The sequence below is a fragment of the Pituophis catenifer genome, unplaced genomic scaffold, assembly GCF_029215685.1.
Source record: "Pituophis catenifer annectens isolate HBS135680 unplaced genomic scaffold, rPitCat1.0.hap2 SCAF_1, whole genome shotgun sequence".
Classification (NCBI taxonomy): domain Eukaryota; kingdom Metazoa; phylum Chordata; class Lepidosauria; order Squamata; family Colubridae; genus Pituophis; species Pituophis catenifer.
In genome coordinates this window covers 275,986,595-275,999,483 of record NW_027256881.1, presented here as the reverse complement: position 1 = coordinate 275,999,483, position 12,889 = coordinate 275,986,595, and the positions used below count along the sequence as shown (strand labels likewise).

Genomic DNA, 12,889 nt, shown 5'->3' with positions numbered 1-12,889 from the left:
CACTGAATACCTAAGTTAGAACATGCTAGGTACAAAATAGTTTTCATGTTGCAAGGATAAAAAAAGCTCCTTTCCCTCAAATTTGAAAACATGAAAAACAAGTTGTTCAGATCTTTGTAATAGCTACTTTAAACAACTATAATGAATGATAATTTTAGCACTGTATGCTTATTTAGTGTTCACAGATCAAGAAAAAGCCATTATCATAATTAAGATCAGGGCAGGGCCAAATTTCCAAACAGAACCTTGTTGGCATTTCAGATTACAATCTCTCAATCTTTTTGTTCAAGAAGGACAATTAGTGGCATCAGAGATTAGCTAACTGGTTTTGAATTTTACATAAAGCAAGGATAGATGAAGCTTTTTGACTCAATCAGCAAATATGAAATTGCTGAAGTACATTATTCTATAAAATGATCTCCATTAATGAGGGCAGGATATAGTAGGCTCTGCCCTTCAATAAAGGTTGCTAGGATGTTTTTGGACAGCCACATAGCACACCATTATACAAAGGAAAGCTGTTGAGGCTGCTCTTCTCACAAAGCCTCTCATGATAGTTCCTGCAACGTCAGCTTTCATTTTTCCTATGATATCAAAACACCTCAAATAAACCTTTATAGTTCCCTAGAATGCCTGCAATGCCTTTATGAGGCAGAGATCTATTATTGGAAATACAGATGCTACACGCCAGTGACTGCAGCATACAAGTTTCCATCAAGAAAAGGAAGGCATATGTTATAATCAGTCGTAGCATAATGAGATGGTAAATGAAAGGAGAAAGAAATAAAAGGCATATTAGTATTTACCAGACTAACTACTTTACTAATACAGTGTATGGAAAGATCCCAGAAGCCCAAATTTAAGTACAAAGCATCTACATATAAAGTTGAAGTCATTCCTCAAACAGCTTTCTTCTATTTAAGGCTGTAAATATGGGGTGAGAAACAAGAAGACAAAACAAGAAGTCCTTGATTTACAACAACAATTGAGCCCAAAATTTCTGTTGCTAAGTGAAACAGTTGTTAAGTGAATTTTGCCCCTTTTTACAATCTTTCTTGCCACAGTTGTTAAGTGAATCACTGCAGTTATTATGTTAGTAACATGATTGTTAAGTGATTCTGGCTCCTCCATTGACTCTGCTTGGCAGAAGGTCACAAAGTTATCACATGACCCAGGGACACTGCACTTCATAAATATGAGTCAATTGCCAAGTGTCTGAATTTTGATCATGTGACCACGTGGGTGCTGCAACAGTCGTGTGAAAAACTATTATAAGTCACTTTTTTCAGTGACTTATATGATTCAGTTGTGATTGAACACACATATCACAGTAAGCCATGTTTTTCTTTGATCAAAATTAGTTAAATTTACACGTTAATCCGCAATTTATTTAAAAGTCCCAGTGGCTAAAAGTTCACTCACACAAAAACACAAAGATATTAGCTTGAATGAATGAATGAATGAAATGTGCAAATCCATCCCAAATACCAACTAGAAATATAAAGCCCAGGAAAATACATACCATGGTTGATAGTCTGCTAGGAGAATTAAGAGGTCAAACTGCCCTGCCCATTTTCTAGTATGACTCATCCATTGAGATGGTCATCCACCAACCCTTCTCAAATCCAAAAGCTGGGCTAGAGTGTGTAGACATCATAATTCTCTTTTTTTCCCTCTGCAGTTCAATATTCCACACATCATCTTCTGCCCCTTCCTTGTTTTATTGTAATTCAGGAAGAGCAGTATATTTGTAAGCTGTAACCTATGAAAGATCTATGTATATTTTGAGATGCAGGAGGCGGATGGTTACCTGCGCAAGAGAGGCTGAGGTGACAATTCGAGGTTTCATCCCGGGATTAACCCAAGAGGTTTCTCCTAGCCTGTTTGCTTGGCCAAATTCATTTGGCTTCTCTTACTCCCGACCTCTTCGTCTTGATGGAAGATGCTTCTTTTTTTCTTCCCTGTTGAGGATCTTCTGAGTTTCAGAGAGCAGAGAAACCAGTGTCTTTTGCAATGGGATTTTTCTCTGTCCAACTAAGAAGGAAAAGCACTAAGGAACCTCCATGTCCAACTCGGTAGGCGACTGGCTGAACTGCCTAAATTTCCGCGTGGACACAGCCAGGAAAGGCGCAAGAGGAGAAGGAGTCTAAATTTTCAGCTTGGCTCTTGAGGGAAGAGGGTGAAGAGCGCGGTTGGAGCCTTTTAACCCCAAGCTAAAAATCAGAATTGGCCCTGTGGGGCTGGGGTGGGGTGGGGGTGGCGGCAGCGGCAGCACCAACAGCTTCTTTCCAGGCTTGGTTCAGACAGAGGAGAAATGCCTCCGGCTCGGCTATGAATACACTCCGGTCCGAGTGGCGCTTTTTTCCTGGAAGAGCTGTCCGAGAGACGCTTGTGGCCAAAGAAGCCGAGGGCTGGTCGCCCCCTTAACCTGGTTTCCTCGCTGGAAACTACGAGGGGCCGTGACGGCACCTCACGACCGCGGCCTCCCCCGGGATCCCGTCACCGCCGCCATTGCTGCTGTTTGTTTTCATCGGCTCAAGGCAAATGAGGCAATCGGGGCGGCACTTTTCACACGGAGTCAAGTTTATTCCCCCACACCCTTCTCCCGCGCTCTGATTTCTGCCTCCCTCCAGGGGAATTAGGCCGCAAAGCTCATAAGTTCATGAATAAAAAAAGCCCGGGTGCAAATGTTTTCTTTTAAAAAAAAATATATCCAAAAATCATACTTGTGAAGAATCTGCGTTTGGGAAACGGCAGTATGCGCGTCGTGCGAGAGTGGAAAGCTCCGCCTGGCTGCCCCGGCGCTGGGGAGAAAACCCGGAATCGGCGTTTCTGGCTCCTTTGAACTAATCCTAGGATGGGGAAAAAGAGGTGAACGTAGAAAGCTACTTTTTCTCCCCCACCACACACGTTTCTTTCTTTCTTTCTGGATCACATATCCAAGCACATCCTTCACAGCCTTAGACATTGTGGGGAATACAGTCCCTTACACCGGCTTTCGGTCCCCCTAAAAAATGACTTCCAAGCAAACCCTTCCTTGACCATGACAAGAGCCTCGAGTCTAGGGGCTAAGGGCGATTGATGAAATGCTTCGTACTTTATAAAGCATTCTCTTGTGCAACTTAGCTGATCGCTGCTTGGGCCGCTCATTTCAAAGTAAGTCTTAGTTTGTATCATAAATACATTGATATGGAATATAAGGTGCCCATAGTCAGCTGTAGCTCGTTTTGAAATGGGTTAATTTCATGTTTCTCTGTCCTTCTCCAGCTCCTTTTGTCCTCGGGGCCCACTTTATGATAGATAGATAGATAGATAGATAGATAGATAGATAGATAGATAGATAGATAGATAGATAGATTGATAGACAGTAGATATAGATATATAGATATTTAATGCCCATTCTCTTTCTTTCCTGCATCTTTACCACCATCCATTTCCAGCGCTCCCCGTTCTCTTTGATTAAAATTGGTTCTTGCTATCTTAATCTAAGTCAAAGTTCCTCAAAGTGATCAGTATTGATCTTCAAGGGTTGATGGGATTCTCTGTTGTTATTGTTTGTAGTATTATTAGTTCAAGTGTTATTTATTTTCATATAATATTGGGGTGTGTGCACCAATGAACAGTCTGAAATTTCACGAAGGGGTCAATGTGCTGAAGATTTGGGAATCCTTGGTCTAAGGACCACAGCAAGTAACCTGCAAGACATGCTAGGTCAAAATGTGGTTGCGTGGTTTGCGGCTCAGTATGTCATACAAACAAGGTTTCTACCATAATAAAACAGGTGTTGCCAGCATCATTATTTAAGGTCCCTTTGTTCTCCAGACAATTTGTAGCTTGAAAAATGTGTTTGGCTGCAAAAATAATCCCCTCTAAATGTGCAGATATCTAACAGTACAGGGATTCACAATAATGGATTATGCAATTTGTTTAAGCATATAAAGGTAAAGGTTCCCCTGTCCAGTCATGTCCGACTTGCGGGGGCAGTGCTCAACTCTGTTTCTTAACCGAGAGAGCCAGCGTTGTCTGAAGACATTTCTGTGTTCATGTGGCGTGAATGACTATATGTCGAGGTGCACAGAACGCTGTTACCTTCCCACTGAAGTGGTACCTGTTAGTCTACTCAGATTTGCATGCCTTCAAACTGCTAGGTGGGCAGGAACAGGAGCTCATCCTGTCACGCAGAGCTAGGGTCTCAAACCTGTGTGTGCTTTCCAGCTGACAAGCTCAGTGTTTTTAACCACTGAGCCATTGCGCCCCTAATTTAAGGATATATATATTCAATAATAAACATTTTCAAAAGAAATATGATTACGTGGGCGATGAACTTTGGATACCCTATAGAATTAAACAAATGGGAAAAACTATGGAAAATTAACAGTAAATTAACCTTATCAGTACCGTACAAAGAAAATATTTACAAGATGTTTTATAGATGGCATCTCCCACCGGCACGAATCTCCAAAATGTTTCCCAATACATCTTCACTCTGCTGGAAATGCAAAGCACAAAAAGGGACATACTACCACATGTGGTGGTCGTGTCCCAAAGCCAAACAATTCTGGAATAATATCAAAACCCAATTGGAACAAATAACAGCCCAAAAAGTACCACTAAGACCGGAAACATATTTATTAGGCATATTTACAAGTAATTACGACAGAGAAACAATATACTTGATCACACATATTTTGACTGCCTCAAGGATCACTTATGCACAAAATTGGAAATTGGAAGAAGTCCCAACACAAGATAGAATAATATCTAAAGTCATGGAATGTGCTGAGATGGACAGACTCACCAAGGAAATTCAAGGAAAGGAAGAATCTGACTACTACCTGGTTTGGCAAAGGTGGTATCAATGGTTAGAGGGGAAAAACAAAACCAAAAGAGGATCCTAAAAGAGTAAAATAAAATTCTGTACCAAATAAGATATAACAACCCATAATTAAAGATTAAAAAATAATATCGTTATATAAGGCGAGAGAAAGGAATATATATTGAGGAATTTAGGTTATTGATGTCGGATAAAATCAGACACTACGTTTAGATGTCATTTATGTTATTAATGTCGTATTTGTCACATTTGTATGTGTATGTGTTTTTTGTGTGTTTATATATGTAATAAAAATCTAAAAAAAAATAAACATTTTCAAAAGATTACTGAAATCTGCTTTTAAATAAATAAAAAAAATGTTTAGTACTTTATAAACTTTGCAACTATATTAATTATACTTTAGTAGGAACTCTAGAAGCTAGGAAAAACAATGTAAGTTAGGATCCTGAGTGAGGTATGCTTCTAACGCCACGTTATGTCTGGAGGCAAGCTGCTGAGGGTTCAAATAAGGGCATGGTTAAGTATATTCAAATACTGGCTAAAGATTAATTTCCAACCAAAAGGCTTGACCTCTCTTATTTTGTTTGACATATGTCATTATACCTGGAAGCAACAAATTGGAGATAAAGTTCAAAAATTGGGCTAAGCACCAGAAATTTCTTATGGAATATATATAGCTCAGGTTTTATATGTGATATTGGGTCAATATTAATTGTATATTCTTTCATGCTAAAATATTCCCTGGCCCTGTAAAAATTTTATCTTAAAAAAATCATTAAAATTTTGCCAGAGAGTTTGCCATAATTCATCATTAACTGAAGGTCAATAGCAAAATGTCATGGACACCTCATTTCCTTCTTTTCCAGTAAAACTTATTTGGTAGGCATTTGGCACATAATACTGTAGGAAATCTTTATTACATACAGTATCTTTTGCTTGCATTCACAGAATGTTATACAGTACTTTGGTTTTAAAGCAATATCAAATAAAATGAGAGTTCCTATATATAAATGAATTTCCCATCCTATTCAAAAATTGTGCTATTTAAGTCAATGTGATTTATGTTGAACTAAGGTAGGAAGAAGAGAAGGAAAATTGTGCAATATGTTATATTTTCTTTTTTGCTTTCTTTTGACTGCATTCTTTTCCAATTAAGGTCAACACAGAGAAGGAAGATAAATCTATTATGGCTATCCCCATAGCAGTTATTGATTGTGACCTCTTGCTATATGGACGTGGACATAGGACACTGGATCGCTTCAAGCTGGAGGATGTTACTGACGAATATCTTGTATCTATGTATGGATTTCCACGTCAGTTTATTTATCATTTGGTGGATCTTCTAGGTGCCAATCTTTCTCGTCCTACTCAACGATCCAGGGCCATCAGCCCAGAGACACAGATTCTTGCTGCACTAGGTTTTTATACTTCTGGCTCATTTCAGACTCGCATGGGAGATGCCATTGGCATTAGCCAAGCATCTATGAGTCGCTGTGTTGCCAATGTTACTGACGCCTTGGTGGAAAGAGCCTCTCAGTTTATTCATTTCCCAGAGGATGAAGTGTCAATACAACATATGAAAGATGAATTTTATGGGCTGGCAGGTATGCCAGGCGTACTAGGATTGGTTGATTGCAATCATGTAGCAATAAAGGCGCCCAATGCTGAGGATTTATCGTATGTGAATCGAAAGGGCCTTCATTCTTTAAATTGCCTGATGGTGTGTAATGCCAGGGGAAGGCTGCTAAATGCGGAAACACACTGGCCAGGAAGCCTGCAGGACTGCACTGTGCTTCAGCAGTCTGCTCTAAGAAACCAATTTGAAGCTGGTATGCAGAAAGATGGCTGGCTACTTGGTAGGTTCATGCTGATCGCTATTCCTCTAAATCTGTTTTGAATAAAGTTCTAATTGATTTATTGACATGTAAAGTAACCCAAATGTAGTTGTATCATAAAATGCCTTTTATAAATATAAATGTAGCTTAAGATTTATATTTTGTTCCCTTTGCTAGGATTTCAGATTAAAATATCGGTTGCTGAAAATAAAAGTAAAATTTTTTGCTATTTATTAGGAATCTCATTTTTTTCTTGATTTTACAGGTGATAATTCGTTCTTTCTGCGCACCTGGCTAATGACTCCTCTGCATATTCCTGAAACACCTGCAGAGTACAGATATAATATGGCACATTCAGCAACTCATAATATTATTGAACGAACTTTCAGAACACTCCAGATACGGTTTCGTTGTTTGGATGGATCAAAAGGGACATTACAATATTCTCCAGAAAAAGCAGGTAACATCATCCTTGCTTGCTGCGTCCTTCATAATATCTCCCTGGAGCATGGGATGGATATATGGTCTTCCTCATATTCAGAACAAGTGGAACATCCAGAGGAAGAATATGAGCACATGGAATCTCTTGACTCTGAAGCTGACAGAGTTCGCCAGGAATTATTGCTTACACATTTTAGTTAACCAAATTTGAGAATATCAAGTTGGTTTTAAGAAAAAAGATAGAAGGAAATATAGTTTGAGGGGTTTTTTTATAGAATTTGCCAAAAGGATAATATTATTTATCAATACTTTGCAAAAATAACATTGAATGTGTCCATCTCTTAAATATTTTGATTCTACTGTACATGTTGCATCTATGAAATACATGGTTGTCTTCAATGCCCACCTTTATTAAAAATAATTAAAGATATACAATAACATGAAATCTAATAGGTTTATTTTCCTGATAAAATGCTTTATTTTGAAGTTTTGCAAAACGTGAAATTTTGTTTTCTCTGAAATTAAATTCAAATTAAGTTCAGATGGCTATTTGCAATTTATTGCTCACTATCACAATTATATAATTTATTTAGCTGCATAATTTAAACTGCATTTTACTTATCAACTATTTGTGTAAAATAACATTTGTGTTGAAGTATGAGAGTTCTCAAAAGATGTATCACTTCAAAATTCGTATTCTCTTATACTAGCATCTTGGCATCACACTCAAGAATGTAGGTCACATGGATTATATCAAGAAATATTTCATAACTTGCTTCTTCCTCCATGTGACACCTATGAGCAAATCTGAATACACCTTAAATGACTGTGATAATTACTAAAAATCTGTGTGAACTTATGTGGTTCTAAAAAAGGCAAATTCAGATCTAATCAGCATATAATAATAATAATAATAATAATAATAATAATAATAATAATAATAATATTTTTTAAGCACATAGAGAAATCTTACCTTATTTTGCATTGGCCAGATCTCACCTTGACTACTATATTCAGTTCTGGCAGTGCACTTTAACATAAAATTGGAGAAATTGGAAAGGTTCAGAGAAGCGCAACAAGAATGATCAGAGAATTAGAAATTAAATCCAATCTCTTGAATTTAAATGCAATTTTAAGAGTTGGAAACATTACCCAGAGACATGGTTCAACCCTTAGACAGATATCTGTCACAGGTGCTTTAATTTAGATTCCTGACCTGCTTCCTAGACTATAAATGGCTCCTTTTAGTTCACTGATTCTGTAACTAACCTAGCAAATCCAGATCATGTAACCAACTATTAAACCCAAAGACTGTGATTAATTGGGCTAAGAATGCAGATGGTCCTAATTTAACAATTACTCATTCAGCAACTGAACTTGCAATTAAGTTACAACTGATCCTCGAAGTTGTGGCTGTCAAAGAGTCCCTGTGCCGACTTGATTATACTCCGAACATTGAACAACCAGCCTGGATTTCTGACCATCACAGCATCCCATGGTCATGTGATTGTAATTTGCGATCTTCCCTGCCAACTTCTCACAATCAAAGTCAATACAGATGCTGACAGGAAGCTGGAAGTACCGTAGCAATCATGTGAAGGCCTTGCTTATTGATCCAGATGGCTCTCGCTAAATGATGGTAACAGGACTGCTGCAATTGCCATTGCTAAATTGCCTGGATACATTATGCTTTATGTTGCATCTCTTAGTTACAAAAATTCCAGTCCCAATTATCTTTTTTGGGTGAGGACTACCTGTACTAAATCAAGTAACTTCTTTATTAAATCAATTTATATGGCTATCTACATTGTGAATGTGACTTGGCAACTACTTTAAACTAATTAAAATAATATTGGCAAAAAATAAACAATGGTCCCTCAGGATAAATCCAAATAAAGCAATTAACAGAGACGACTTAACGAGCCATCTAACCTCCTGATCCCCAAGCCTGGAACACACCCAGGTCTTCAATGCTTTACAAAATGTTAGTAGAGTCAAGGCCAATCTGATTTAAAGCTGTATGGAATTCCAAAGAACAGGTGCTATAACAAAAGATATCCTTCCAAGGTCTCACATGATGACATCATTTTAACTGAAGGAACCTGAAGCATGCCCTTCCTGTCAGACCTAGTGAGATGAATAGAGACAACTGGGGAGAAGTGGTCCCTCAAATAACCGAGTTCTGTGCCATGGAGGACTTTATAGGTGACAACCAGCATCTTGAATTCTACATGGAGGTACACTGAGTTACTATACTTTGTGGAGCAGAGGTGAAATTGTATTTTGCAGCTTGTTGCTAGATAAAAAAATGTTGCTAAGAAATAAAAAAAACTTAGATTACAACCGGACATTTGGATGGCACAGATACTTATGGTAGCATGAAGTTAAAATTAATGTGGATTTTAAAAATCATTTTAGGGTCATTGATGGTCTCTGGCTTCATGGTTTTCTTGCAGACCTTTCATTACCAAAATAGATATTATTAATGCTACCATAGTTCAATCCAGGACTACAAATATTCTCTTCTATTGAAAAATCATTTTATTAGATGTGCCATATTGAGAATATGGAATAGATACTAAGTTTGTGTCAAACACTTATGAGGATCTCATAAAAAATTTGAGATGCAAAATACATAGTCATTTTGTCTATAATTTTTCAGTATGTTAGGGAAATAGAATATGATGAACGTTAAATGATGAACCTTTTCAAGGCTACCCTTGAAAAGTGTTCGGAGACTACAGTTGGTTCCAGAATGCAGCCGGGTGAGTTATTGTGGGTGCACCTAGATACATCCACATTACAGCAATTCTCCGCGAGCTGCACTGGCTCCCTATTGGTCTCTGGATGCAGTTCAAGGTGTTGGTTATTACCTTTAAAGCCCTACATGGCTCAGGGCCAGGTTATCTTCGAGACCACCTTCTACCGCATAGCTCCCAGCGACCGGTAAGATCCCACAGAGCTGGTCTCCTCTGGATACCTACTGATGATGAAGTTATTAAGAAAATTATGGAATGTGCTGAAATGAGTAAATTGACATTTGAAATTAGAGAACAGGAAGATACACAATACTATTTGATATGGGATTTGTTTTACCAATGGCTAGATAATAAAGCATGGAGATGAAGTATGAAATATGAAATTAAGGTAATGATAAAATATATGAAATGTTTTCTTATGGGAGTTAAGCCTTTGTTAAATAATTGCTAAATGAGAATAATAATATAAAGGGATATATAAAGTTGTCAAATAAGAGAAATTAAATAATTTGTAATTTTGGATATGGGATTATGCACAAAAGAATTTTAACCGACTGACACACTTTCTGTGATTGTATTGAATGATGGTGTTTTTATGTTTAAAAATTTAAAATTTTTTTTAAAAAAAGAATATTCTATAATAAATAATTTTATTCTGCATTCTAATAAGATATTTTATTTACCAATTAAAATACATTTTAGTTTGATTTATTAATTAGCTAAATCCCCCCACAGAAATCTTTTAAAAGACAGGTGGACACAGCCCCATAGCATAAGATAATTTTAAAATTACATGAATGAGTTTTCTTTTTAATCAGAAACTATGGATATGTCTTTTGAAAGATAGGGAGGAGGGAGAGAGAGAGAAAGAAAGACGGAAACGCGTTGCAATAAGCATTGCTTATTGTTATCTTCAGGCTTCCCTCCCCCCTCACCCCCCACCCCCCACCTGAGGTTTGGCGAGGATCAAATGACATCAGGACTGAAAGATCTATATCTTGCAAATCCCGCTTTCCTCCTTTCCTTTCGAAGCCCACAGGATCTCCCTCTCGGAGTCCCGCCCGTCAGCTCCGCTCCGCTCTCTTTCTGACTCCTCCGTTCGATTGGCTCGGTGTTCGTTCGCGACGGCTCCAGACTCGACTGCGAGGGCGCTCGGCTAGGCGCACTGGCCTTGATAGTAACCCGGAGAGGCAACGACGAGAGAAAAGCTGCATTGGGAAGGAGAAGGCGGGGGAGATCGTCGCCGGATTTGGGTTGTTTTCCTCCCCTTGCTCCCCGAAATCAGATCCCGGCCAGTTCGGTAACCGTCGCTCCCCTCCCCAAGAAAAAAAAAATACGTCCGGCCGTTTTTGGGGGGCGTTTGAGTGCGCCGCCGGGCCTTGGTCGCCGCCTGCCCCAGGTAGGCTCCGGGCCTAGAGATTCTGGGCCTGCTTCCCCTCCTCCTGGGAGAGGCCACAGTGGCGATTTTCGAGGGGAGGGTGGAGAGGGCCCAGGGGGCGCCGAGGGCCGAGTCTCCTGGGCTACGGGGCGTTAAGGCCTAGCCTGGCGTCTTAAGCCCTCCAGCCCGCCCACCTTGAGCACCCGTCCTTCGGTCGAGGAACCTACCCTCGCATCCCCCCCTCCCCTCTTTTCCTCGGGCAGACATTCAGGAATATCGGTGCCACGAATTGGTGGGGGTGGGGGGGACTCCGAGGGCCCAACCGCGGGTATTTTCGTGGCGGTCAGCCTCCCTCCGAGCGAGAGAGGCCTCTGTTTAAACAGCCAAAGCTGGCTGGCTTTGTTTTTTGAGGCATATTTTAATCCCCCCCCCACCCCCACTCTGTGGGGTTTTTTTTTTTGGTTTGTTTTTAGCAAATACACGTACGTAATCTTTCCTGCTTCCTTCTGTTCTTTTCCTTTTCCTGCTTCTCTGTTCCTCTTTGGAGGCAGAGATGGATGGGGTTGTTGTTTTGCTTTGGCTCCCGAAGAGGAGAGGAGTTTGACTTAATGCTTTGCTAGAAAAATTCTCACAGGCTTTTTTCCCCCCTCTGTTCTCTTTTACCAAGAGGTGTGTTTTTTGGGTTGTTTTTTTTTAAAAAGTGGAGAGCAAATAGGTAACCCTGTGTGTGTTTATTTTAATGAGAAAGCACAGTGAGACATAACCTGTGTAATGACAATTGCAGGGTAGATCGACTGTTCGCCCTTTAAAGAAGGGTTGCTGCTCATTGTGAGACAATAAATGCAATCTCGCCCATCCCAATCTCCCCAACATCATATGGTAAGTTACAATTATAACCATGCAGCTTTTTTATATAAAAGGAAACAACGTCCTTCTCTTTAATGTCTATATTCCTGCTGGAATGTATACAAAGGAAACTTTTTTAAAAATATGATCTTTTTGGAACCGATCTAAAATAAATTCTCCCTCCCAACCGTCGTTTTAATGATGTAATAATATGAGTTGCAAGGATCCCAGCACTACACCTCAGTTGCAAAAAACCCCCCTCAATGTGTTGCCAATAGAGAACTGTGTTATTTTCCTGTCAGCGTTTTTGCTTTTAATCACACCCGTAAATCTAAGAAAACACCCTTAAAGCATAAGGGTATGCTAATACTAACCCTTAAGCAAAAAAGGTTTAATTCTTCTGCTTCAAGGTATTTTGCCTATTATTTATAAAATCCATGTACTTTGAAAGATTGTATAAATAAGCCCTGGGTTCGATCTAGTCTTTTCTTCTCCTGGATATTATATAATGTAACATAACTTGGGAAATTCTGTGGTAGTGATAAAAAGTACAGTTTTTAATATTTTAGATAGACCAATAAAGTACTTGCAAGTATATTTTTGAATACTCATTCCAGGTATCCTCCTCTCAGCTTTGAATATACAAACAAAGCAGCTTAGGAGCTATGTGAGGAGCAGACCTTTTTCGTAGAACTCTTATCTAGTCTGGTATTTGGTACCAATATTAGAATATAATTCTAAATATTTTCATGTTTTGCAAATTTGATTTTAAGGGGTGATGCAGTGGCTCAGCGGT

General features: G+C 39.0%; 3 protein-coding genes across 7 annotated transcripts in view; 2 read left to right on the top strand and 1 right to left on the bottom strand.

The window, feature by feature from the left end:
• Positions 1 to 2,521, bottom strand: part of ATG13 (autophagy related 13) — a 28,374-nt gene extending 25,853 nt beyond the window's left edge. For all 4 annotated transcript variants that reach the window (XM_070936324.1, XM_070936333.1, XM_070936343.1 and 1 more), the window contains exon 1: positions 1,811 to 2,521. The gene's annotated coding sequence lies outside the window, so the exon portion shown is untranslated. The remainder of the gene's footprint in view (positions 1 to 1,810) is intronic.
• A 265-nt stretch (positions 2,522 to 2,786) lies between these two features.
• HARBI1 (harbinger transposase derived 1) lies at positions 2,787 to 7,504 on the top strand. Its single transcript, XM_070931236.1, has 3 exons — positions 2,787 to 2,871; positions 5,991 to 6,690; positions 6,935 to 7,504. Exons 2-3 carry the CDS (start codon positions 6,021 to 6,023, stop codon positions 7,309 to 7,311), a joined length of 1,047 nt encoding a protein of 348 aa, XP_070787337.1. The 5' UTR covers positions 2,787 to 2,871; positions 5,991 to 6,020; the 3' UTR covers positions 7,312 to 7,504.
• Positions 7,505 to 10,918: 3,414 nt separating this feature from the next.
• Positions 10,919 to 12,889, top strand: part of AMBRA1 (autophagy and beclin 1 regulator 1) — a 158,822-nt gene continuing 156,851 nt past the window's right edge. The window contains exons 1-2 of one of the 2 annotated variants that reach the window (XM_070936284.1): positions 10,919 to 11,268; positions 12,032 to 12,126. The gene's annotated coding sequence lies outside the window, so the exon portion shown is untranslated. The remainder of the gene's footprint in view (positions 11,269 to 12,031; positions 12,127 to 12,889) is intronic. The other variant, XM_070936292.1, reaches the window with a different exon arrangement.